The 25,726-nt window shown below is 49.6% G+C and overlaps 1 protein-coding gene across 1 annotated transcript in view; it reads right to left on the bottom strand.

Moving 5' to 3' along the window:
* The window catches only part of COL4A1 (collagen type IV alpha 1 chain), a 133,504-nt gene that overhangs the window by 37,012 nt on the left and 70,766 nt on the right, over window positions 1–25,726 (bottom strand). Inside the window, exons 3-21 of the mRNA XM_070380742.1 lie at window positions 14,839–14,928; window positions 14,701–14,745; window positions 13,594–13,638; window positions 13,425–13,487; window positions 12,877–12,930; window positions 12,714–12,740; window positions 11,366–11,449; window positions 11,218–11,280; window positions 9,851–9,886; window positions 9,268–9,309; window positions 7,986–8,072; window positions 7,488–7,514; window positions 7,272–7,322; window positions 6,376–6,420; window positions 6,238–6,291; window positions 4,535–4,576; window positions 3,548–3,632; window positions 3,375–3,410; window positions 1,331–1,495 (exon numbers count right to left, since the gene is read on the bottom strand). Coding sequence (XP_070236843.1) covers window positions 1,331–1,495; window positions 3,375–3,410; window positions 3,548–3,632; window positions 4,535–4,576; window positions 6,238–6,291; window positions 6,376–6,420; window positions 7,272–7,322; window positions 7,488–7,514; window positions 7,986–8,072; window positions 9,268–9,309; window positions 9,851–9,886; window positions 11,218–11,280; window positions 11,366–11,449; window positions 12,714–12,740; window positions 12,877–12,930; window positions 13,425–13,487; window positions 13,594–13,638; window positions 14,701–14,745; window positions 14,839–14,928 — 1,141 coding nt within the window. The remainder of the gene's footprint in view (window positions 1–1,330; window positions 1,496–3,374; window positions 3,411–3,547; window positions 3,633–4,534; window positions 4,577–6,237; window positions 6,292–6,375; window positions 6,421–7,271; window positions 7,323–7,487; window positions 7,515–7,985; window positions 8,073–9,267; window positions 9,310–9,850; window positions 9,887–11,217; window positions 11,281–11,365; window positions 11,450–12,713; window positions 12,741–12,876; window positions 12,931–13,424; window positions 13,488–13,593; window positions 13,639–14,700; window positions 14,746–14,838; window positions 14,929–25,726) is intronic.

Raw genomic sequence — 25,726 nt, 5'->3', positions numbered from 1 at the left:
CTCCTGAATCTGTAGCCCCAGCTGCTACCCCATCAGCTACTGATTTACTTGGTCTCTGCCTCACGGTGCACGGCCCAGGAGGTCAGGACTGTTTCGTGGGCTCTGTCCCAGGTCTCAGGGTGGCGCCTGGCATCGTAGGCACGCCGATGTTTGTTGAACGAGTAAGTGACCAAGGGATGAGTGAATGAGCACCCAAAGGCCCTTCTGATGCCCACAAGCTTCTCTCAGAAATGCAGAGAAACGTGCCTTTGTGCTGCATGCCTCTAGGACTTCGCTATTTGATCTTCATTCTCCATGTTTCTCATCAGAAGGGATGGGAGTCCCCGGGAAGTCACAGTGGATGCACTCATGACCCGTTAACGAGGAAAAGCACACCACTGGGTTCTGGGTTCCGAGTTCCCAGTGAGGGTGCCCATCTGGAGGCACTCATGCCGTCTACGGCGTATCTGGCCTCCTTATGGAGCTTCACCCACGAGAAGTCCTTCCGTGAAGCTGGGTCTGCCCTCCGGGAGTCAACCATGGGCACCTCCGGGAGCCCCTTCCAGCAGCCTAAGGAGCCACGCTGCAGTCGCTCTGCTGTGCACAGGCTGGATGGAGTCAGCTCAGCCCCCTGCGCCATTAGCTCAAGTCCCCTGGAAGGTTCTGACACTCTGCACAGGCTGGAGTGTAGACTCAGCCCCCTGGGCCGTTAGCTCAAGTCCCCTGAAAGGTCCTGACACTCCCCACAAGCTGGAGTGTAGACCCAGCCCCCTGGGCCGTTAGCTCAAGTCCCCTCAAAGGTTCTGATACTCTGCACTGGGGCTACTTTGGAGCCACAGAACCCCCTTCACTGAGTCAACAGGTTCATGCTCTGTGCTCAGCTTTGATGGTGGACAGATGAGAAAAACCCAGGTAAACTACCGTTCGGATTTGAAGCCACTTACTATGTTACCACACAGACAGAGCAGCCCCTTCTCCGTGTGCGCGTGTGTGTGTGTGCGTGTGTGCACGTGTGTGCGTGTGTGCACGTGTGCGTGCATGCGTGTGTGTGTGCATGTGTGTTTGTGTGTGCGCCCACGCACACGTGTCTGTGTCAGTACCAGCTTGCTTCCCACCTTCAGATGCAGGTTAAGCCGGCTCTTGTTCCCCTAACCCAGCTTCATTAGTTCATGTGCAGCATCCCTGCTGCAGTGACTAACTTGGCAAAGACACCCACGTGAGATGCAGATAATCCGTAAGTCACTGGACACCCAGCCTCTGGCTCGGCACGTGAACTCGGGCACCCCACCCCCAGCCCCGCTGAGCCCTGCCTGCACCCGTCCTGGACGGGACACGCCCACAAGGTACTCACTTGTGTGGCCCGGCTGCCCAGGGGGCCCGGGGGGGCCAGGGGGGCCGGGAAGCCCGTCCCTTCCACTGGGTCCTGGCAGCGACACGCCCGGCAAGCCCGGTTCACCCTTCTCTCCTCTGTCGCCAGGGAAGCCGGGGGCACCAATCAGCCCCGGAGTCGGGAAGCCTGGAAGCAGAAGAGACCCTCACAGTACAAGACAACACCAAGTCTCACGATAGAATCATTGGTTCCCTTCGCTCTGTTCCTGGGAAAACGACCAGCAGACCACCGCTGAAGGCGGGCTGCTCAAACAGTGAGAACGGCACCAGCTGTCGCAGGTAAATGCAGCTGGGCCGGGGCTCCCTGCGAAGTCCCTGTGAGGGGCTCACTGTGCCCACTCTCAGATCTGTGCGTCCCCTCAGCACAGCGGCCCCAGAAGGCCAGACAGAGGACGCTCCATGTCTGCTCAGAGAGAAGAGGCACAGAAACGCAGCTCAGCAGAACAGACGTGGACAGCACGCAGAGTGGGTGGGAACTGGGCCAGAACCAGCTGAAAAGGAGTCAGGACGGGGAGGCGACCCTGGGGAAGAGCGCGATGCCACGGCGGTGGGCGGAGCGAGCGCGGGCAGGCGAGTTCGGCCCCCCTGAGTTTTGTGGGGGCAAGATCGCAGGGGCCTGTGACAGCCCACAGGGGTCTGGATGAAGCGCTCGGGACCCAGTGGTCCAGGCGGCCACGGGGGAAGCGACTGCTGCTCCAGAGAGTGGACAGCCAGCCTCCGAGAGGGCCCGCAGCAGGAGGGTGGACAGGGAGGTGACCCTGAAGAGCTGGCCCAGGCAACAGCAGAGCGGAGCGGGGAAGAGCTCCCAGGAAGGACGGCCGGACCCGGACCCCAGCTGTGAACCTGAGCCCCGGTGATCCGCACGAGGCAGGGAGGCTGGCAGGGAGGCGAGGGCCTCCACGGTCAGCAGAGGGCGGGCGGGGCGGCCTGAAAGCAGACAAGGACGGGGCAGCTTCAAAGACGGGTTCTAAAAACCACAGCTTAAGATGCTAATGGGGTCAGATAAGAGGTCTGAGAAAGCAGATTTGGCAAGGGAGACCGGAAGTGACCTATTCACTAGAGCACCCGGGAGGTCCAGCGAGCTTCAGACCATGGAGAAGACGGGGGTGGGAGAGATGGACAAGGATGATTTTAAGGGCAGATGCCCAAATTTTAGCAGCAAAAAGGTATGCAGGGCGCTGAAAGCCAGCCTTGAGCCACTGCTGATGGTGGGGGCGTCGGGGGGGCTGGTGGTGGTGTCTGTTCCCATAAAACTAAAGGAAGGGGCTCTGGGAGAACTTTCAACCTAAGAACTGTCAGGAAGGGAAAAATAAAATAACAAAGAACAATAAGAATTAAAAATAAAGAACAAACAAAACCAAAGCCTCGGTAAGACTGAGAGCTCTCCGTGCGGGATCAGTCCTGGGGCACGTGAGGGCTCCGAGCTGAGCATTTATTACCTCTGCGCTGTTCATGCACGCAGTGCACACAGCAGGCATCCGTGCTACGGAGAAGTGCAGCCCCCAGCCTCCCGATGACTCGGCCCGTTAGAAATGCAAAACTAGCACAAAACAGGCACAGACTTAGCACAAGCTCAGTGACGCAGGAATCTCCCAAGCAGCAAGATTAAGGTTGATTAGATTAGTTAGAAGAGGTTTCAGCCTTGAGTCCTGTCTCAAGCCGAGGCATTCCAGACAGATAGCAAGGGACAGCAAGGATGCTTGGGGCGGGTGGGGGGGTGGTCTTCAGAAAGGCGACCATACCCCTGGGAACCATGGAAAGGGAGGCTGTTGAGTCACAGCCAGGGAGAGAAGAAATGCATGCGTCTAAGTACCTGCTAACATGCAATTTACAAAGCAAACACTGTCCCAGGAGCACACCTTGTTTTCAGAACTAGAAAAACGTGCAACAAAATTGCTAACCATTTTATGCAAGTACCTAACCAGCACAGAGGATAAACGTGTTCAGAATGGAAACGGCACAGAAAGCGTACAAATACTCTAAAAGATTCCGTTACGGACGCTCACCTGGAGGGCCTGGCTGGCCTGGTATTCCTGGGAAACCTACAGGGGCAGAGAGAGTGGGACAAACTGAGCCTGGTTCACTGGAGGGTTGTGACGAGAATTTCTGTGCTGCGGGTGCCCGTGGTCCCGGGAGCAGGAGGAGGAGGGGGAGGGAGAGAGGCAGGAAAGGACCTCACCTTTGGGACCTGTCTCCCCTTTCGCCCCCGGACCTCCTGGGTACCCGGGCTCTCCTTTCTCTCCCAACGGTCCCGTGCCAATAACCTGAATTACGGAAGAAAAGATCATCACACGGCACAGCAGGGGCTGGGATGTACATTACAGCACAGACAAAGAAACACACAGTTTTTATTATTTCAAGGCATGTGAAAGCAGAGAAGTAACGTGGGAGAGGAGGAGGTGGCGGGGAGGGGGGCGCATGGAAAACAGAACCACTGCTCTCCGTGCAGTGAACTCTGCCAGGCAGTTCTGCTTCCTTTCGTAATACTCTGCTTGGCAGAGGCTCTACCAGTGAAGGCAAGTTAGAAATATATGAATTCTGAGGTTTAGGTATGGAATATCTCAGTGCTCACACAAGCTGCAAGAACAGACTTCTTAAAAGAGTATTATCCCAAAAGTTGCCTAAAATTTCCTCAGGAAATATGTAACAGGAACACTCCATTTTTTTTTCATTGGAAGAGGTCAGAAGTGGGGACCCTTCTTTAAGGCCCTTGGAATATGGGACAGGAAAAAGGCTCTGTGAGCCTCAATAAAAAGGAGGAAGCAGTTCACCCCAATTCTGAGCTGCCGAAATGCGAGGACAGGGTGTCTACTACCCTTCAGACACAGTTCCTCTGGAGCAGTCGATGATCTGTTTCCCTGATTATCTTTTTCCTTACCACACCTTTCATTTAAGTTTCAGAATGTGTTGCGAATATTGTTATCCACATGCAGCTCTTTTCATTTGAGTTGTCAAACATAGGCAGAAAGTGTCCAAATGTGATGAGTAAATACCAAACACCACATGATGCAAAACACAAACTGTCGGCTCAAATCACATGCACCCCCTACGTCAACGTCACTCTAGGGAGGTCGTGGAGCGTGTGGCCAAGGCGACGGGTCAGCCCGTCTCTCTCTCTCCCTCTTTTCAAACCGCCTCACAGACAGCAGGTGCCACTGGTACTCACAGTTCCAGGAAGCCCGGGAGGACCTGCTTCACCTTTCTCTCCCTGAAAGAGAACAACAACTTCACTTGTATTTTTTTAATTATAATGGTTGCCTGGAAATGCAGGCTAACCCACTGGACCACTGGGGAAGTCCTATACAGTCGTTTTTTAAAAAATAATTAACAATAAATGAAATAAAATGATATGAAAGCTTAGGGTGGCTAAATGTATTTTCTTAAAGAAATCATTTTAGTTGAGGATTTCAGGTGTAAGTGTCTAAACCTGCATTGAAAGTCATAATAAAAGGAAACTTGCGTTTTTCCTTTCCCCTTAAGATCCAGCATGACTTGAAAACATCGGGTAGATAAATTCTTATGACTCTGAGGCTTAATTTAACATATATTAGATGAAAAACTCAAGAACTAAATCCTTTTATATGCAATGTTCTTATGTAAGAATTATAATAATACTTTTAAGAGTCCTAAGATATGCACATTATTTCATGAAGGCACATTTTTCACTTACTTTTATTTATTTTTTCATTTTTTTCCTTCTAAGCTAAGGCTTTAAACGTGTTAAACCAGAATTAACATGCTTTGATTTTTCTTATTTGAATACAAGAAGAGATTTTAGATAATCACGGGACTTTAAAAAAACCCTTAGCTAATATATTCTAAACAAATTTACCTTTTATAGCCTATAAGAATTGCCTTTCTCATAAAGTTACAGCCTTAGAGAAAGATTTCTCCCTTTGTCACAGGCTTTGCTAAGCAAACCCTGAGGTCCTCTCCCTACTGTTAGAGATGAGTATTTCCAATCCAGAGATGAATATTTCCAATCCATTTCTTATTTTAATGAAGATTTACATTACCTAGTCTCATGATTCAAAGAGAAAAATAAACCCACACACAAAAATAAGTAAATAAAACCACAGTTTTCTCTGAGTATCAGATTGGCAAGTATTTGTTTAAGTTCAATAACAAACAGATGTCAGATGGAAGGCTGATGAAGCGTTCTTTCTTCTGAGGGCAATTTTATCTCATGTGGCAAAAGCTTCCCCAGAAACGGGTCTAAACATTAACTCCAAAATTATACATTTTAGGAATTTATGGTGGGAAATGACAAGTATTTTTCTGATACTTAAAATCAGAAAAATATGGAAAAGACCCAATACCATTTAGGAATTTATGGTGGGAAATGACAAGTATTTTTCTGATACTTAAAATCAGAAAAATATGGAAAAGACCCAATACCATGCGGAAAAAGGCACGAGCATCCCAAGTGTTGACATATAACCACACTTACAACACTGGAATATCTCCCCACTATGCCGTCAAGGGAAAAAGTCAGCTAAATCATGCAGTCCCATTTTTTAGAAGCTCACGTATATGTGAACACGTGGGACAGTTATGACTTCTGACCATTTCTGAGTCAATCGTAGGAAAATTACACAAGTTTTCTTTTTCTATATCTTCCTGCATTTACTTTGTTTCATAATTGGGAAAAACTAATCTACTCCAAAAAAAACCCACATTAAAAACTTGAGTGGAACAGTTTATATTTTTTCTTTTAAAAACATATGCACACAAATGAACCACTAAGTCGTGTTTCCTCACACGGGACATAACATAATTTCTCTTCTTTGAGTGCATGGTCCTTTAGGAAAAACTTTTAGGTTGGGCAAAATAAAAGCAAAAAACAAAGAAAGTAGGGTCGCCATTCACCTTTAAACCGTCTTGGCCAGGCTGTCCTGGGTACCCTGAGTCGCCTGGAAACCCCTAAAATGGGACAGAAAGCAGCAACAGTTATAAGCGAGTAAGAGCAACGGCTTGCTTTTTAAAAAATCATAGAGAAATACTCACTGGACTCCCTTTTTCTCCTTTTTCACCATCTTTTCCTGGTTTTCCCTGTACAACAAAAATTTAAATATTAGTAGTGCAGAAATAAGAGTGATAGCTCTGCTCTAACACCACGGGTTTGAATCAAATACAAGTTATTACACTGTGTGAATTCTCTGGGTGAGCTGGCCACACTACAGTAATACGTCATGGAAGACACATTAAATCACCATGAGCTGAAAGGGCTACAAAAGACTTTACAGTGTTTAAAAACTGGAGGTCGATGCACTCCGAGTCTCCTATGACCTCACGACCTGGCTGCAGAGCTGATACCAGGGAGGTTTTCCGACTGGCAAGGGGGTGTTTGGTGGCTGATACACCGCTGTGTCACGCTCACAGAGGTTTCCACGCGTCGCTTCAGGAAGAAACTGAACTCTCTCGGCTGTTGGAGGTGGTGGGTCTCCTGTCACTCGGGGCGTGGGAAGCATCGGAGCAGCTGGGCACCCAGATGCTCTGAGCAGGTGGACAGGTGGCTCTTCAGTGAGGGCCCAACCGAGACGGGGGTGATGGAGTGGACGTGCTGTCTTGGCAGGAGAAGGGGCAGTCCTCTGAATAAGCCTCAGCTCCGTCCATGGGATTCTCCAGGCAGGGATACTGGAGCGGGTTGCCATTTCCTCCTCCAGGGGATCTCCTGACTCAGGGATGGAAGCCGTGTCTCCTGTGCTGGCAGGTGGCTTCTCTACCACTGTGTCACCTGGGAGCCCCTCTTCTAACGCCGACTCCCTCCTTACTCCTGCTCCCAGGGCTTCAGAAAGCCCCCTACAGAGCCCTTGGAGTCTGTGCTCCTATGACCCTGTGGTCCTAGCAATGGGGGAGAAATGATCTCACACCAGGAAGGAGAGGGCTCCAGAAGCACTTACACGGGGCCCTGGTTTTCCAGGTTCTCCTTTCTCTCCAAACCCTGGCAGCCCCTTAACAGAAAAAAAAAAGAAAGGGTTAGATTCATTTGTACATTTAAATAAACTACTAAATTAAGTAAATGTTCCAAAGAAGGTGAAATAAGCTTGTAACCTAAAACCAATACATGACTGTCTTTCACACAAAATAATAACGATAAACAAAACTTTGGTGCTTACCGGAAATCCAGGTTCACCTTTTTGACCCTAAAATAAGTTATAAAAGAAAGATGAGTACTGTGCAGTGGCTACACGGAACAGGCACAAGGAAGACACAGCTTCTCCTGTTACAGTAACCAGGAAACTCACACTGGTCTGGAGCATTCACTTCCTGCCATGACTGGGTGATGGACATAAAGACGGCACAGAGAGCTCGCGCGGTCCACGGGACCTGACCCTCCCCCACCCTCAGCTGCACCCCACCCCCCCAGCCGCAGCCCCGGCCGTCCCCGCCGTGACCCTCACACGGGAGGTCGGCCTCCAGCCTCTGGCTGCAACCAGAGCAGCCGCCTCTGCTCTCAAGGGGCTCACTTCTCATACAGTGGGGAGTCCACACCCCTGTCTTCCAGGTCAGGGTGAACAGAACCGGAGAAGCTGAACTTTGACCCAGTCTGTCTTTCCCTTCGAAACCGTTCAGGATTAGGAAGGCGGCGCTCCCTGGACACGTTCCGCCCCTACCTTCTCGCCTCGCATGGCCGTGTCTCCTTTCGTGATGACTTGCGCCTGTCCTGGCAATCCTGGGGGCCCGCTGACCCCTTGATCACCCTGAGGAGACAAAAATTAGGGGTTAATTGGGCATAAAAATAATTATACTGGCAGGAGAAAGGCGGAAGGAGGAAACACCAAGAATAGAACTGTTTAAAAAACATGACTGTGTTCTGTAGCAGCCTGGCCTCGCCGCAGCAGAAAATCAAGTTTCCGAAGGAAGACAGCCCACTAAGGATACAGAGCCAGGAGAAGGCTGTCCCGCTCCGCGGTCAGGGCGGCCGCCACCCCGTAACAATGGAACTTGAACGGCTGGAGGACACATGGATGTGTGCACACGTGCACAGACCGTGCATCAAGACAGGCAGCACGTGTAACGCACGGGCTCTCAGAAGCTGGCCTGACACATTTGATGGCGTGGAGGAGAGGGCACGGGCTGCCTCGGAGTGCCCAGAGGGAAAGCTCTCTTCGTGTAAGCCAACGAGGACAGAAGTGTCAGGGATTCCTTCCTGGAAGCCCCACTGCTGGCAAGCGGGAAGTACCGAAACCTCGGCACCACGCAGCGACTGAGCTCCAAAGACCTCCACTGCGTCTGCCACAGAATCCCTTTCCTCTGAGGTTTACGAAAAGGCGGGGTGGAAACCTGGGCTGAGAAGAGGAGGCCCACGGTCGCCCACCCCACGTGGCCATCGTCTGCAGCGGCTTGGGAACCGGGTCCTGCCGCAATCCCAGCAGCCAGTGCTCAGAGCGCGTTTCACCGGCCAGGTCCAGGCCAAGTGGCGCAGAGCACCCCCAGAGCATCAGGGACCCAGGGCCGGCCTCTCTCGCTCAGGATGAGGCCTCCCCTTCCAGTCTGTGCCTCCCTGCCTCCAAGGCGCTTTTCCTCCCAACTCGGGTCCAGTGGCCTCATCCTTAAGCGTTCGGTATGGTTGTGCCACGAACGGCCACGACATTTGACCCTTTTAGGATGAAGCCCAGCTCGGGCTTTGTCACTGCCTGAGGACACTGTGACCGACCGCTGTGAACAGAGAGGAGAACAGTGGCCTCGCTAAATCTGCACCTGTGGGTCAGACCCCACACGGAGTCACCCAGTGCATTCTAGCCGCGGCCTCCAGCAAACACTAACGTACGCGAGAACGTTCAGAGAAGGGTGACTGCGGCCATCAGGGTCCAGGGGGAGCCCCGGAGGCGGAACCCTTATCCTGCTCAGACCTGGGACTGTGGCCAGAAAACGCCCCAGAGAAAGAGCACTCACCTTTTCACCTTTGGGTCCTTGGAAGCTCAAGCCCATCTGCCCCTGTCGATGAAAAGGCAGGCTTCCGTTACCAGCACTGTCCACTTTGCTCAAAACCATCTGACAGATTCGACACGAAATCCAACAAGATGGCACATTTAAAGCAAGAGCTTCATCCCATAAAGACGTAATATTGATACGTTCAAGAAAGCTGTGATCATGCTGCATTCAGTGTCTATTAAAAGCTTTGCTAAAGTATTACTGAAGAAGAATCCCATAGAAACCACTTTTAAAATTCAAGATTTTTAAACTGTGGTTTTAGAAAACTAAGGAAAACATCAATGATTCCATGACTGACAGATGGATAGGAGGAAAGATCAATAGATCAATAATTGACAGATCAATAGATGAGCGGATTAATTGACAGAGAAGTTAGATAGACTGATGGACTGATGGATAGGTGAACAGGCATGTTAAATATAGAGATAGATATAAAAATTATAATTTCCCGAAATACTTTACAGAGACTAAAGAATGAGTTACAGCAACGTCACGACGGCCTCACACTAACGCCAAAGAAAGACAAATGGAAAACAATCTTTACCTTTTCACCTGGAGGGCCAGGAGGGCCTGGAGGGCCCTGGAAGACAGAGCATTTCAATTAAATACGGTTCACAACCCTGGTGTGCTTTTTTGTACCAACGTTATCTTTAGGTGCCATGGTTAGCGCGATACTTTGTTGGATATTACATGTTTTTCCTGTACTACACAACAGTTAACCTTTGAGAGCAACCAGAAATTAGTCCAAGATAATTACTAACAGGGATGAAAATCCCTTATAATCCCAGGGGTTCCCGGTGGAACGCACTGAGCTGAGCGTGTGCTGGGCGATCAGAGAGTGGATGAACCCACCACCAAACCCCAGGACTCTCAGGCGGGCTCAAGTGAGGATGGCATTCTCACATCACCCATTCCTAGTGAACGGGGCACTCCCAAGTAAGCTCTGTTAATATGAACTCTCTTTTGCTCCCAAAATGTGTGAGTAGGAGGAGCTGATGCTGCCCTTCTGTGGAGAATCATCAGCTGTGAAGGAGGCTGATAGCAGAGCAGAGCCTCCAGAAGCTGATCTCTGAGCTCAGCTTCTAGTCGTCACTACAAACACAGCTCAGCTTCTTCACAGCCTGGGCTGTGTCCACAGCCCCCAGGAGAGCAGGTTCCTGGATGTGACTGTGTTCCCACGAGTGAAGGTCCAGGGCGGAGCCTGCTTGTCCGTCTCTGCATCCCCCGCTCACGGGACACGCTGGCATCCTCGCAGCCCCACAAGTAATTCACATGTCGCAGGGGGATGTCTCCGCCTGTGACATGTGACACCTCTTTATAATCCTTTCCCCACGGCTCTGGGGGCATACGGACCACAAACACCAATCAAAAATTCCCTTAATATAGAAGCTCAAACAGATAAGTAACAAGAGTCCACTACACTGCAGTGAACTGCACTCAACACTCGGTAATGACCTCACAGGAAAAGAATCTAAAATGAGGGGATTATGTGTAACTGATTCTCTCTGCTGTATACCTGAAACCAACACAGAATTGTAAGTCAACTATACTCCACTAAACAGAAAGCAACAAATTCTGTCAAGCAATTATCCTTCAATTAAAAAGATAAATAAATTTTAAAAATATATATATAAGTTCATTCTTGAATCCGAATTGAAAGGGTCACCACCGTGTAAAGTTTTTTGGCCCAGCTTTTTCTTTTATCCTGGAGCACAGCCGGTAAACAACGCTGGGAGAGTTTCAGGCGGACAGCAAAGGGACTCAGCCATACATGTACATGGTATGCATTCTCCCCCAAGTTCCCTCCCATCCAGGCTAAAGTGTTCATTCCATTTTATGAGTCTTCACACCTCAACACGGTTGTTCTCTGAATGACAGCCTCAGAGAGAGACTCCCCACCCCCAGACTTACTGGCGGTCCAGTGAATCCTGGGGGGCCGACGGGGCCTTGCAGTCCTGGCAGACCTGGTGAGCCCTGTAATCACCGAGAAAGAGAAGAATTAAGATGCAACCCAGGCGGACACTCGGCTCAAGCTTGGAATCGTCCAGCCAGTACTCACGGGCGCTCCTGGCTGTCCAGGATATCCTCTTTCGCCTTTCAGCAGGGTCCCTGGTATATGGCCCAGAATCTCACCTGGATCTCCCTGGGGGTGGAAGACAAGCACAAACACTGGTGTTCATGGAAAGAGACTGAACGCCCATGGAGTAGGGGGCACGCACCGCTGGTGTGGGACTAGCCCAGGTCTGCGGTTCAGCCTCCACCTACGCTTGGGATAAGCCGACCGGCCGTCTCCTCTGGTCACTCATCTTAACAACCAGCACGAAGACAGAGCACGTGGACCGCTGAATGGAAGGATGTGGGGGCCCCGGGCAGGTGGGGGTCTAGACAGGGGCCCGGTTCTGGTCAAAAGGCTGTGTGCACCCGCCGCTTCCGCAAAGGAAGGGTCATCTTTCAGGACAAGACCCAGCGCAGCCACGTTCAGAAAAGCAGGGGATGCGTTGTAGGTGCCGGCGTGGCCCGGCCCCGGCGCCCAGACTCGGGCATGCGCCAGGCTGAGGCCAACAGGGAGGCCCTTTTTAGACGAGGTGGGCATTTACATCCGCAGGTGTGAAGGACTACGGTAATAAAGCAGATGACATTCCACCCTGGGGGAGGAGAGGCTGGGGGCCACGCACCCCAGCGGTTGAGAAGAAAGACTGACTCCCAGGAAGAAGGGAGACCGCCTCCAAAACCAGACCCACGCCCTTCCCTGGTCTCCAGCCTGCATCCCTGCCCCTCGGACTGTGGACTTGCAACCCTCACAGTCACACACCTCCCCAAAATAAGGAATCTACTTTATCTCAACATATTGTAATTATATATCAAAACATATAGAATTAGATTAATATGCAATATAAATGAGAATAAGTAAATATTGTAGAACAATGCACATGTATTGCGTGTTATACAATATATAAAACATTCTACATTACTATATTTGTATTTTAATTCCCTCTCCCTCCCTCCACCATCCTCATGTGTGTGTGCTGTATACATGTGGTGTACACACATTGCACAAGCGTGCCCTCGCACACCCCACTGGCTATTTCTCTGCCGAGACGGGCTCACAGCACCGCCCGGGGCTCAGGACAAGGAGCTTCAGGGACCCACGTCTGTTACATTTCCCCCTCAAACTAGGCTTCCCATCACCGCTTATTTCCTATGAAGAAACGGACCTGGTGTTGAAGCTTTAGGCTCTAAAATATAATTCTGTGTGCAGGACTTCAGTGCTCTTTTAATGGAGCAGAGTTTAGGCAAACAGCTTAACAGGCAACCGGTCAACCAAAGTAATTTAAAGTAAGTTTACCTCTCATGGCATCTGTTTTACACAGACGCCTGGAATGAATCCAGGAAGTAAAACAACGTACCTTCATTCCCGGTAACCCTGGTGGTCCCTAGAAAAGAAAACGTTGGCCTTAGTTTTGTTTTCCTCCAAAGAACATTAAGGTACGGGTGGGGGGAAGGAAAGGGAAAGGAGTTCAATGAGGAGAGAGGAATGATCACACCCTCATCAAACAACCCAAGACTCACGGGATTTCCGGCGAATCCAGGCAAACCGGGAGGCCCCACAGGCCCTCTCTCACCCTGGGGACAGAGAAAGTCACTCTCGAGGGCCGCCAGGGCGACAGGACCTCATCCCAGAGGCCCCATCACTTTCCCCGTCCTGCCCTCCAGGGACGCTGCGTTTGCTGGTAAAAGCCATTGTCTAAAAATTGCTATGAGCTGCATTGCTCACTGCTGCCTCATGTTGGAAGAAATATATTTGAGAATGCACTTAACAGGGACAAGACTTAACACTAGCATTTTCTTATTTGCTTCGGTAATAGACTAGAAGTGAGAGATTTCGTGCTGAAAGTAACTTTAGAATAAAAGTCTACAAAATAGAAAGGCTTAATGATGTCTTTCCTGAACATGGGAAACATGGGAAAACTGTTTCCTTACCAAAGAAAGATGTAACACAAGTCACTTCCCAACTGTGGCAACTAAACCTGTGTTCACAGGACAACTCTGCCCAACTGCTCCACGTGCAAAGTTAGATAAACATGCGCCCAGCAGGGAGGACCCCGCTCTAACTTTACCTTTGTCCCGTTGCATCCTGGAATACCTGGGGGACCCGGAGGACCATCCTGGCCAGGAATACCCTGCAATTAACAAAATGAACAAGTAAACAAGTTAGAAAATCATCAATGCTACTGTAACACACATCAAACATCTCATAAAGGAACTAGAAGCCTTTTATATACATACAGGAAGTCCTGGGTTTCCAGGGTAACCAGGCACTCCTGAGGGTCCCTGTAGGGATGGAAATGAAAAGGTTTTCACTGGGTGCGGGAGAACCCCATTTTCTCCCACCGCACCCTCCTGGATAAGGATGTCAGACTCTCACTGCTGGCATTTGGAACATCGACCCCGAGCAGACAGAGGCGACAGAGGACCCGGCCCAGGGGTGGGCTGGAGATGACCTGGAGTTTCAGTAGCAACTCTTCATCATCAAACCCTGGTGATTAATTACTTCTAAAATCAAGGCTGCACACCCACAAGATAACTCTGCCCTCGTTTCATCCTTTGTAATTTCTAGGAGATGAGAGATAGATGTACAGACAGAGAGATGGGTGGATGGATAGATAGGCAGATAGAGAGAGAGAATTTACAGTAAAATCTCAGACAGTTGGGAAGAAGAGGGTAGGCATAAATGAGTTCCCTGAGGGAAGAAAGTGAGAGCTCTTCCTGGCTGAAATCCAGATCTTCACTGCAGACAGTTACAATGCTATCTGTTATCTTTCTGCCCCAAGGAGGATCCAGCAAGGCTTGGCACACTTCCCTTCCGAGAAGTAACAATAACACAATTAAAACGTTTACATTTTACAGCCTCTTCTATTTTTCAAAGGTTTTTTCAAAGAGCTCCCTGCTTGCACATCCCAGGAGCAGGCACAGCAAAGACAGCAGAGCGTGAAGAAGGAAGACGGAGCGTGGATCCGAACACATCACCACTTTTCACACTGACCGAAGGCGTCTTTGATGAAGACCTGGAGACGCGTCATCCCCCCCCCCCCAGTGAAATTCGCCCACGGGAACCCCTGAGGAAGGAGCCACGGGAGAAGCCGGTGTCGAAAGGACAGGAAATGAGCCCGTCGAGGGGCAGGCCTGGAGGAGGGGGACGCGGCACCCAGGGCAACCGCTGTCCGCGCTGAGGACAGAGGTGGATGAAGGGGCCCAGAGAAGGGGGAGGGGGATGAGAGAGACGCCCCCGGACGGTCTGGAGGCGGTGGGTGGGGGTCCGGAGCCCTCCCCCTGGAAGCATCGCTGTGTCAGAGCCACCCACAGGCGTTACGGACGCCACGGCCCTGTACTCACTCTCGTGCCTTTAGTGCCTGGCAGTCCGGGCTCGCCGGTGTCACCCTGGAAGAACAGACAGGACACGATGACCCACAACGATGGCAGACCACCTCAGGCCCAGCCCCTGGCCCCCGCGCCCCTGAGGGCCAAGCTCACCTTCTGTCCCGGTGGTCCCTGTGGCCCCTCGGGTCCTTGCATTCCGGGAAACCCGATGACCCCTTGTAACCCCGGGAGGCCTCTTTCTCCCTGCGGAGGAGGAGGGAGCCATTAGACGGAGGGTGGGTCGGAGGGAGTGGAGGAAAGAGCAGAAATGGGCCCCGGTCAGCATCACCCCGCATCCCGCCTGCCAGAGCGTCCGAGAAAAGATGCTGCCTGCTGCGACCCAAGTCGGACACGTCTCTGCGTCTTTAAGCTCCTTTGAGGGCAGGGATATCCACAGATGATCCCTGGCCCAGTGCTATCTATATTCTATACTCCAGATGCTAAATAACTTGTTGGGCAAATAAAACAACGGAGAGTTGGGGTTTTTCCCCCACTAAATTGTTTAGGATAGTTGGGGTTTTCTTGTTTATAACCTCCTTTGATGAGTGATGCTGTGTTGACAGACACGGCACTGAGCTTCTGAGAGCAAGCTCCGTCGAGGCTTCCCTTCGAGGCATGCAGAGGCAAAGCTCACGGTCGGCGTCTCAACGTCAGATGCTGAGACCCCCCTCTGCCATCAGCAGTCTGATGACGGGCCTCCCCGAGCCTCTCTTCAAATTGGCTTTGTGCAAAGGCAGAATCAAGGTTGAATTATGGTCTCTGCCCAAGTGGAGCAAAAAGAAATTCAACCTATTTTTTAAAATAATGGGTATTATTTGGGGTCCTCACATGCGGCTGCGATTCAGAAAGACTGGGATGTTGGGCCTTGAGGCGGCCCTTGAAAGAAGAAAACAAAATTAATACATGAAGAGATGGAAGAAGGTAATTCAGGCTGGACGAAACTAACGAGGAGAAACACAAGTGGGACAAGAATGTGGAGAAATGAGGTACTACCCTTTGATCCTGGAAATGTGGTTTCCTGTACAGACATCAACAGCACAGTGGCCTAATTAAGGATATTTACAGAAGACAGCCACACTCAGACTGTCCACGGGAAATAGCCCAAATAGGCACAAGAATTCAAGAAAACCTATTTTCTTCACAGTATATGGGCTTTTTGCACCCAGGTGGCGCAGTGGTAAAGAATCTATTTCCCAAAGCAGGAGACACGAGCTCGATCCCTGGGTCGGGAAGATCCCCTGGAGAAGGGAAAGGCTACCCACTCCAGTATTCTTGCCTGGAGAATCTCATGGACAGAGGAGCCTGGCGGGCTACAGTCCATGGGTTCACAGAGTCAGACATGACAGCGATCGAGCATGCATATGGACTTCAATGCAACCTCATGATCAAATTGAGTAAGCATCTTTAGCCAATTTTTAAAAATGGAAGGCATGTCAGAGATTATAGCCAGGATTCCTTACTTCCTCCATAGTCAGGTTAGCTCAAAGGGAAAAAATAAACTGACAAGCTAACAAACATTTGTGCACGTGCTCAGTCGCTGCAGTCGAGTCCGACTCTCTGTGACCCCGTGGACTGCAGCCCGCCAGGCTCCTCTGTCCATGGGATTCTCCAGGCAAGACCACGCGAGTGGGTGGCCACGCCCTCCTCCAGGGGGTCTTTGCAACCCAGAGATGAGCCCGCATCACTTGTGCTTCCTGCATCAGCAGAAGAGCTCTTTACTACTAGTGCCACCGGGGGAGCCACCTGGGGGTAAACGAACATTTGCCCTCCCCAGAGCACATTACCAAGAGCTCCTTGAAGATTTTAACCTTGCATAAATGAAAGAACACAGAACAAAGACTCCCAAAGTCATCCTCCTCTCCAAACCGCCTAGAACCTGCAGACCCCAGAACCTGCAGGGGAATTATGGCCTGTGCATTTTAAAACATGCATTTATGATTATTTTTGGCTGCACTGAGTCCTCGCTGCTGCGCATATGGGCTTTCTCTAGTTGCGGCAAGCGGGGGCTACTCCCCAGGTATGGAGCCCGGGGCTCTCACTGTGACGGCTTCTCCTGTTGCAGAGCGCGAGCTCTAGAGTGCCCGGGCCTCAGCAGCGGCAGTGTGCTTAGAGGCCCCACGGCATGCGGGCCGCTCTGGCCCAGGGATCAAACCTGTGTCCCCTGCACTGGCAGGCAGATTCTTAACCCTTAGACCACCAGGGAAGTCCCAACAGTTTTCTGCAACGTAGGAATGTGGTTCTGAACAGAAGTCTCCATCCACTGGGCCTCCATGGGTTGTGGGTGTCGTTGCCAGGCGGCTGGAAACAGCGTGTGAATAAATGGGGAAGAAGCAAGTGATTTCTAAGTCCAGAGGATCCCATCAAACAGGACTAAGTGGAGGAAAGAAAGCCAAGCTCTGCAGTTTGGCGCAGCCGCCTAGACCAGCTGCATCCGGGGACCAACCAGGAAGAGCAGATGTAAACGTCCCCGGGGCCTGCAGAGGCCTGGACACAGAGCGCCACGCCAGCCCGTCCTCCCTGGGAAAGAAAACCATTCTCAGGCCGTGTCGAGGGGTAAAGCTCCTTCAAGGCATTCACTCTTCACCTAAAATGACAGCGGACGCCAATGCCCAAATTCCTGGAGCTGGAGATGGACAGTACCCTGACATCAGGTCAACCTCCTCCCTGGATTCCGATATGGGAAGATTCGGCCCCAGATACAACTGAACTCCACCCAGCTGGCTAAAAAGTAAACGAACATTGAATGGAGTATCCTCAAATAGCCTGGCATGTGATGGGAAGGAGATGTCAAAGGCACGCCGGCAGAAAAGCTTCCCAACGTGCGGGGTGGCATATTTTTAGTGCTCCGTTAACACTGGCGGCATCAGCGGGAGGCCCAGCACAGATAAGATTGTATAATTCTCATTTTCATCGTGGAAGGCATGGAGGCCCAGAGCCGGATTAGCTGATTCCTGCAAGTTTCTCACTGAGTCAGCACCAAAGCCAAAAATAGAAATGAGGTCAGCCTCTACCTCGGTCCGTGTTTTTTCTAGGTCACTAGAGCAAGCTGGTTCCCAGCAAATATTAAATAGCTCGCCCACAGCAAATTAGCCCCTTTTATGTCCATTTCACAGATAAGGAAATCAGGCCCCGATGTTTCACTGACGTGTCACATGTCACCACTGACCCCTGTGTGCTCCTGGGAACAGAATCCAGAAATCTGAATTCCCAAGTCCTGGCTTTTGCCACAGAACACATTCTTTCCCAAATGTCACCGGAACACTTGAGCAAGCCCCAAATCCCAGGAGTTTTGGAATTAAGTAGCTAAAGAGGAAGTGACTCCTCCATGGACATGGCTCTTGCCATCTCACACACATTTTTTTTTTTAAGTTTCCTAATCTTTTGTTCAGACACGAATAATCTAATATCCCACGTTATCCTGGGCACCAGAGCAGAGCAAACAGGCAGGATGAGGATTCGAACGGCTATACAATTAGCCAGTACACAGCACAATCTGCAGGCTGGCCCAATTCTTCCTCCGAGCTTTCAGCAAATCTCCACGAGGGTCACAGGGAAAGCAGAGAGCTGGGCAGGTGAGGCAAAGGTTCTTCCTGCCAGTCCTTTCGAAGCCAGACTCGGCAGCGGTGAGCGCTCGTGCACTGGGGCTCACGGCTGAAGGTGCACAGTCGAAACCAGCGAGAGGCAGGACCCCTCAGTCATCTCTTTCCCAGGACGTGCTGGAGGCAGGGTCCCAGAGGACCTGGGAGCCCACGTGAGCCCCACAGTCACGGCTACCACGGCAGCGAGAACTTGGCGTGGAGGACGAGACAGAGACGTGCGCACGACCCTACGCAAAATGTTTTGAGACAAAAACAGTTTTAACAGCTTCACTCCTGAATATCAGTGCAGTCTACCACACTAATTTAAAAAAAAGTTTATATACCAATCATGGGAGTGACTATCATTCTATCTTCAAACGAGGAAATTCAGAATTTGAGAAGAGAAACTAGCATGCTATGAAGAAGAAAGAATACACCCATGGAGAATGATCTTGGTATCAAAATTAGCCATTCTAAATTAGGCATGAAATAGAGCTTCATGCATGGAACAACTTACAAATTTTTTATCATACATCATCTACAGAAGGAGATAACGCCATAAGGAGATTTTTAAAAAATCCATAAAATGTGGGAATAGAAGAGTTTTTTAAAAATAGTATCCAATTATTTCCCTTCCTCCTAAAATACCTACAGACAAAGTTCATGATTGAAATCCAATGTTAGAATACATCATCCCCTTCAAATCTCAGTCAAACCTCCAACAATTAATAAAGCCCCCAGGATGGCGAGGCTGAAGAAGTGAGACAGTTCTAAGGATAATACAGAAAATGTCATCATCAATAACAACAACAAAAAGCTGAAATTAACATGAAATATATCAGACTAAGCCATCTTCAAGCATCTGACAGTCAGAGGCCCCGTGACGCCTGTTTCAACAGCCAACATGGGATCACTGCCTTTTGAGCCGAATTCTGAATCCTTTTCTCAGTTTTAAAATGATATGTTCGTGGATGGTCACCACGGACTGACGGCCAAGGAAAAGTCCTGCCGAAGCCCTGGGCCCCTCTCCACGGGGGACCGACTATGAGGGGCAGAACCGTCTACACGCGCTCGTTCACCCATCGGAAAGCAGGACACAGCCACGAAGGGTGCTGCCCGCAGAGGTCCCACAGTGGGCGTTCGCCTCTCGGAGCTAAGCGCTTCACAGGCAGGGGTATCTCATTCACTCAGCGCTTGGCACAGACTTGGACCGTCGGTGAGTGGATGGCGAGCTAAGCAGCAGGATCACATGCACATACGAAGAGGGAGGGCTCTGTCTTCAGAGCCTAAAAGCTTTAAGACAAAGTGACACGGTTGCTGGGCAGGACGGAGTCCCTGGCCTCCCTTTCCCAATTTAAAGCCCCACGGGCACCATAGAGCCTGGAACCACCACTAGCCAAAGAGGAAACAGGAGGAGAGAGCCGTGGGCGGGATGGGACACTGAGTCAGCTCTTTGGGGCCTTGAGACTTCAATGTCCAAGCAAGGCTGCGAATAACTGAGGGAACTAAAGTATGTGAGTTTGGAGCCAGCGCTCACCAAGCACTCAGTGCTGTGGAAGCGATTTCGGAACACGGGTCACAGTCAATGGGGGACTTCGGGGCTGAGCCAAAAATTCCACAAGTCCGATTCCTGGAGCCCAGCAACCATCAGACATCTGCAGGATCATTTCCTGAATGCCGATGCTGCTGGGAAAGTGGTGGGAAGGCGAGGCTGGGGGTCACGGGGTCATGGAAAAACTGCGGGACAAGGCCCCACTGAGCTTCATCACACCAGGAAGCTGGACATTATGGCAGAAATCCTGCCACTGCTGCAGCAGGGAGAGAAGGGCACATGCACGAGCAGAAGCCTGAAAGGGCCTGGTTTTCCTCAGAGGAAGACGAGAACACTGACTCTCCTCTGCACCACCAGACATACACCCGGAACCTTAAAAGAATGAATATGTCAACTTAACGCAGGCCACGTTTAGGGGAGGGAAGGATCAGGAGTCTGGTGTTAGTCGATGCAAACAACTATACAGGATGGATAAGTAACACGGTGCTACTGTACGCCAGGGAACTGTGCTCTAATCTGAAGATAAACCACAGTGGAAAAGAATATTTAAAAGCATGTGTATATATAGCGACTCAACAATACATGTATAAATGAATCACCTTGCTGTACAGCAGGCATTAACACACTGTAAATCAACCACACTTCAATTAGAAAGACTGAAAAGCAGGCTGTCAGACTCTGTGACCCCAGGGATAAACAGTCCATGGAATTCTCCAGGCCAGAATACAGCAGTGGGCAGCCTTTCCCTTCGGGGGATCTTCCCAGCCCAGGGATCGAACCCAGGTCTCCCGCATTGCAGGCAGATTCTTTACCAGCTGAGCCACCAGGGAAGCCCAAAAACACTGGAATGGGTAGCCTATCCCTTCTCCAGGGATCTTCCCAACCCAGGAATCAAACCAGGGTCTCCCGCATTGCAGGCAGATTCTTTACCAGCTGAGCTACAAGGGAAGCCCCTAAGAATAGGCTACATTCCTTTAAATATAACCAAAGACGGTTTCAAACGTCTTCTCTACCATTATTGCTATTTCATGCATTTAACATTTTAATATTAAACTGCATGCATGCTAAGTCACTTCAGTCGTGTCCGACTCTTTTCGACCCCATGGACTGTAGCCCGCCAGGCTCCTCTGTCCATGAGATTTTCCAGGCAAGAATACTGCAGTGGGTTGCCGTTTCCTTCTCCCAATATTAAGTTAGGAAAGCGTAAAACCCTCCTGCACCCAGAGTGTGGCTTCATCTTGTTTGTCTTCTCCCCAAAGTGTCATTTTCGCTCTCCAGGTTCGCTGCTCTTTCGCTCGAGACAGTCGGTAGGAGGCTCTCGGTGTAGTTGTCTCCGCCGGCTCGGAGGGGATATGCCAGGAGCTTGAGCAGTCACACACGGGGGTGGGGACATGACTGCATTCCCCGTCTTTCCACATGCAGAGGATGAGAAGAGTCAGAGAGGTGTTAAACAGGAAAAAGGGCTCCTGCGTCCACGGCCTTCACGTTCCGTGAGATCCAGCCTCTTTCCTAAGAGCCTCCTGAGCCCACTCAGTCCCTTCTCACCGTCGGGGCTGGTTTGGGCAAACAGACCCTACGTGGCCCCGCATCACACGTGCCTCGACATTCCTCTTTGGCCACCATCAGGCCAGTGGTGACGTGCTCTCAAAGACTCTGGAAGCTGCAGATACTCGGGTTTGTATGAAAAGTGCGTTTTCCAGTCGTCATGTATGGATGTGAGAGTTGGACTCTGAAGAAAGCTGAGTGCCAAAGAATTGATGCTTTTGAACTGTGGTGTTGGAGAAGACTCTTGAGAGTCCCTTGGACTGCAAGGAGATCCAAGCAGTCCTTCCTAAAGGAGATCAGTCCTGCATGTTCACTGGAAGGACTGATGCTAAAGCCAAAACTTCAATACTTTGGCCACCTGATGCGAAGAGCTGACTCACTGGAAAAGACCCTGATGCTGGGAGGGATTGGGGGCAGGAGGAGAAGGGGACGACAGAGGATGAGACGGTTGGATGGCATCACCGACTCAATAGACATGAGTTTGGGTGAACTCCAGGAGTTGGTGATGGACAGGGAGGCCTGGCGTGCTGCAGTTCATGGGGTCGCAAAGAGCTGGACACGACTGAGCGACTGAGCTGAACTGAACTCATGAAAAGCGGGACAGACACAGTGCCGAGGTTCAGGAGACGGAGCTGACTGGGGGCACAGCAAGTCGTCGGAAAGCCTTCCTCTCTCAGCTGACACGTGGACCGCAGCTCCAACGCTGGGTTCTCCGCCCCAGGGCTCTTGAGCAGACACTCCCAGCCCCTGGAGCTGTGTCCATCCAATGGACAAGGGCCGCCCACACCCAGCGGGTGGGTCAGCAGCTCCACGCTGCCCACTGACATGGTGCTAGCACAGAAGTCTCCCCAAGAGGCCGTGTTCAAGGGTAGGTTTCCGCTGGATAAACCCTATCTGGAAACAGTATTTGAGCCCATGATGAATTCTGGCACAATTTTGGGAATTTCAACATAGCTGTGAAAGTCGGTCGCTAGCGCTAAGCTCAAATCATATAATATGAAACAAGCAGAGCGGTAATCACGGAGGAAACACACAATAAATGTTATTGATCAGTCAACACTTGCCAAGAAATAAAGCTGTAGATACTTTCTGATCTACCAAAATCTACTCTGCATGTCACGGGCTGAGAAAAAAAACGAATTATAAAGAGTTCTTCATAAAACACTTTCTAAAGAACCATTCCTCAACCCAAGAGTAACTTGAAGGAGCCCTGAGTGCCTTGTTACTATAAACAATTTAATAACTCTTCCCCAAAAGCCAGCTAAAAGCAAACTTTCCAGCTTCGCTGATCCAGTTAAAAACTTACTAAAATGACAGGCAACTTGAGGGCTGACAAATTGTTGGTGGCAAAAAACTTCAAATTTCCCAAAGGTTCTTAGGACTCATAAATAAATTCCAGAACTTCTCCATCATAAGAGCCAAGTATCAGCAATGGTAGACAAAGATTAAAGCTGTCAGCAGTGACAAGGGTCTTTAAAAGCAAATATTTTCTTCATTAATTTGTCTCAGGCTCTTTCTGAAAAAAATCAGCCTAAAACACTTTTGTTAATTCTTACTCCAAAGCAGTAATCTGCTCGAAATATTTTAAGTATAAATAGTTAAAGTCATTCCCCCAAGTAGTCAGCTTCCTAAATTAGAAAGAAAAGAAAAATATTTTGATAAGGTCTTTCCAAAGTCTGGTGGGTGTATTCCATCAAATCATGTGTATACATTTCCAGTTAATCTTTAATCGATAGCTCATCCACTTTACCATCAGACAGCAGAGTCTGGTTTCCATTGCACTTCCTCATGCTCTATTAATACATTCAAATTTAAATGGGAAGGTTCGATGTCTTGATGAGTTTTCCTGTGGACCCTGGTCCAATAACCCTCCACTCACATCCATCATCTTCTGGGCTTCAGCCTAAGTCCAGGCTCTCCACCACCTCCCAGGCCCAAACAGTGCTCATTCCCTATCCCCCACCATCCCTTAGCATCCCAGCACATCCACGGAATCTCAGCTAAACATCCCTTCATTGAGGTTGTTGTTGTTCAGCGGCTAAGTCGTGTCTGACTCTTTGCGACCCCATGGAATGCAGCACGCCAGGCATCCCTGTTCTTCACTATCTCCCGGAGCTTGCTCAAACTCATGTCCATTGAGTCAGTGATGCCATCCAACCATCTCGACCTCTCTTGCCCCTTTCTCCTCCTGCCCTCAATCTCTCCCAGCATCAAGGTCTTTTCCAACAAGTCAGCTCTTCCCATCAGGAGGCCAAAGAACTCCTAAACACAAAGCAATTTGAAGGCAACTTTCACACCTAATCTATGACATTAAATTAAGAAACAGTAAAGGAACCATGAGTACATCATGCAAAATACTGGGCTGGATGACTCACAAGCTGGAACCAAGATTGCCAGGAGGAGTATCAACAGTCTCAGACACGCAGATGACAGCACCCTAACAGCAGGAATGGAAGAGAAAGTAAAGAGCCTCTTGGTGAAAGTGAGAGAGGAGAGCGAAAAGGCTGGCTTTGACCCAACATTCAAAAAGCTAAGACCGTGGCCTCCAGTCCCAGTCCCATTACATTCAAAAAGCTAAGACAAATAGATGGGGAAAATAGATGGGAAAAAGTGAAACAACAAATTTTATTTTCTTGGGCTCCAAAATCACTGCAGATGGTGACTGCAGCCATGAAATTAAAAGATGCTTGCTTCTTGGAAGGAAACCTATGACAAATCTAGACAGATATGAAAAAGCAGAGACATCACTTTGCCAACAAAGGTCCGTAGAGTCAAACTATGGTTTTTCTAGTAGTCATGTATGGATGTGAGAGTTGAACCATAAAGAAGGCTGAGCACCGAAAACTTGATGCTTTCAAACTGTGATTAGGTGGAGAAGACCCTTGAGAATCCCTTGAACAGCAAGGAGATCCAACCAGTCAATCCTAAAGGAAATCAACCTGAATACTCATTGGAAGGACCGATGCTGAAGCTGAAACTCCAATACTTTGGCCACCTTATGCGAAGAAGTGACTCATTGGAAAAGACCCTGATGCTGGGAAAGATTGAAGGCAGGAGAAGGGGGCAGCAGAGGACGAGATGGTGGATGGCATCACTGACTCAAGACACATGAGTCTGAGCAAGCTCCAGGATATAGTGAAGGACAGGGAGGCCTGGCGTGCTGCAGTTCACTGGATCGGGATCCCAAAGAGGTGGATACGACTTAGTGCCCGAACAAGAAAGCCCCCAAGGGCTCTGGCTTTCTGCCACTAGAGGGCGCTGTGGGTCCACACTTCCCCCATCAATATTTCCCCCAGTAGACCCTGAAAACATTCAGCCTTTTTTTCTTAAATATTCATTATCTTAATATACTAATGTTAAATATTTAGTGCCACTGAAGATATCAGTGCAGACACAGCTAAGAGAAATCATTTTTTATAAGCCTGCAACACAGATCACTACGGGAATGAATTTTAATTTGAATTTAAAAATGTAATTACAAAAAAAGAGTGGATGTGTACAGATGATTCACTCTGCTGTACAGCAGAGACTAACAGAGCACTGGAAAGCAACTATACTTCAGTTTAAAAGTGTAACTAAAATTAAATATAAAACTAGTAACCTGAACACTGAGCCTATTAAGTAACATAAATGCTGTGACCCTAGAAATAACGTGAATTGTGGATGTTTTACAGACTGCTTTCTGCACCCATTTTTTAAACCCAGAATCTAACAATAATACAAGGGGAATCTAACAATAACACAGGGTGGGGGAGTAAATTCAGCTTTGTAAATGATTGGAAATAGTACATTTTGAAATAATTAAATTCTGCAAAACAGGTACAAATATGGTAGTAAGAGGTCTCTAAGAAACAATTTCTAAATATCCAACTGCTGGTAAAATTTATTTGAAGAGTCTTCTCTGGCCCTTCTACTATCAGTTTATAGGAAATACATACTTGAGATCATTTAACCCATTCTCTTGATTTTTGTCATTTAGAAAGGGGGGAAAAATCCAACCAGATTTTAAGAGCTCCCCAAGAGGTAACATGGGGTACTCTTGAAAATCAAAATCAGGAATGCTTCTGCCTAAACCTATGACTTTACAATCAGTACAGACTTAAAACTTTAAAAGCAGAACAGTAGTACGGACATAAAAGAGGCCTGACAGCAGCTTGGAGGTTCACTGAGCTGGCGGCCCTGGGAGGCTGTGTGCTGCGCACTGCAGGCAGGAGGAGGCAAGATCTACCTACAGCTGGGGACTGGCCTGGCAGGGGCGGGCCTTGCCTCAAGTGCCCAGAGTGGCACAAAGCCACCTTGGCGGGGCCTCAGAGGCCTCAGGGGGCTG

The sequence above is a fragment of the Bos mutus genome, chromosome 12 (assembly GCF_027580195.1).
Source record: "Bos mutus isolate GX-2022 chromosome 12, NWIPB_WYAK_1.1, whole genome shotgun sequence".
In the NCBI taxonomy this organism is placed as follows: domain Eukaryota; kingdom Metazoa; phylum Chordata; class Mammalia; order Artiodactyla; family Bovidae; genus Bos; species Bos mutus.
This window is presented reverse-complemented; position numbering and strand designations above follow the sequence as displayed.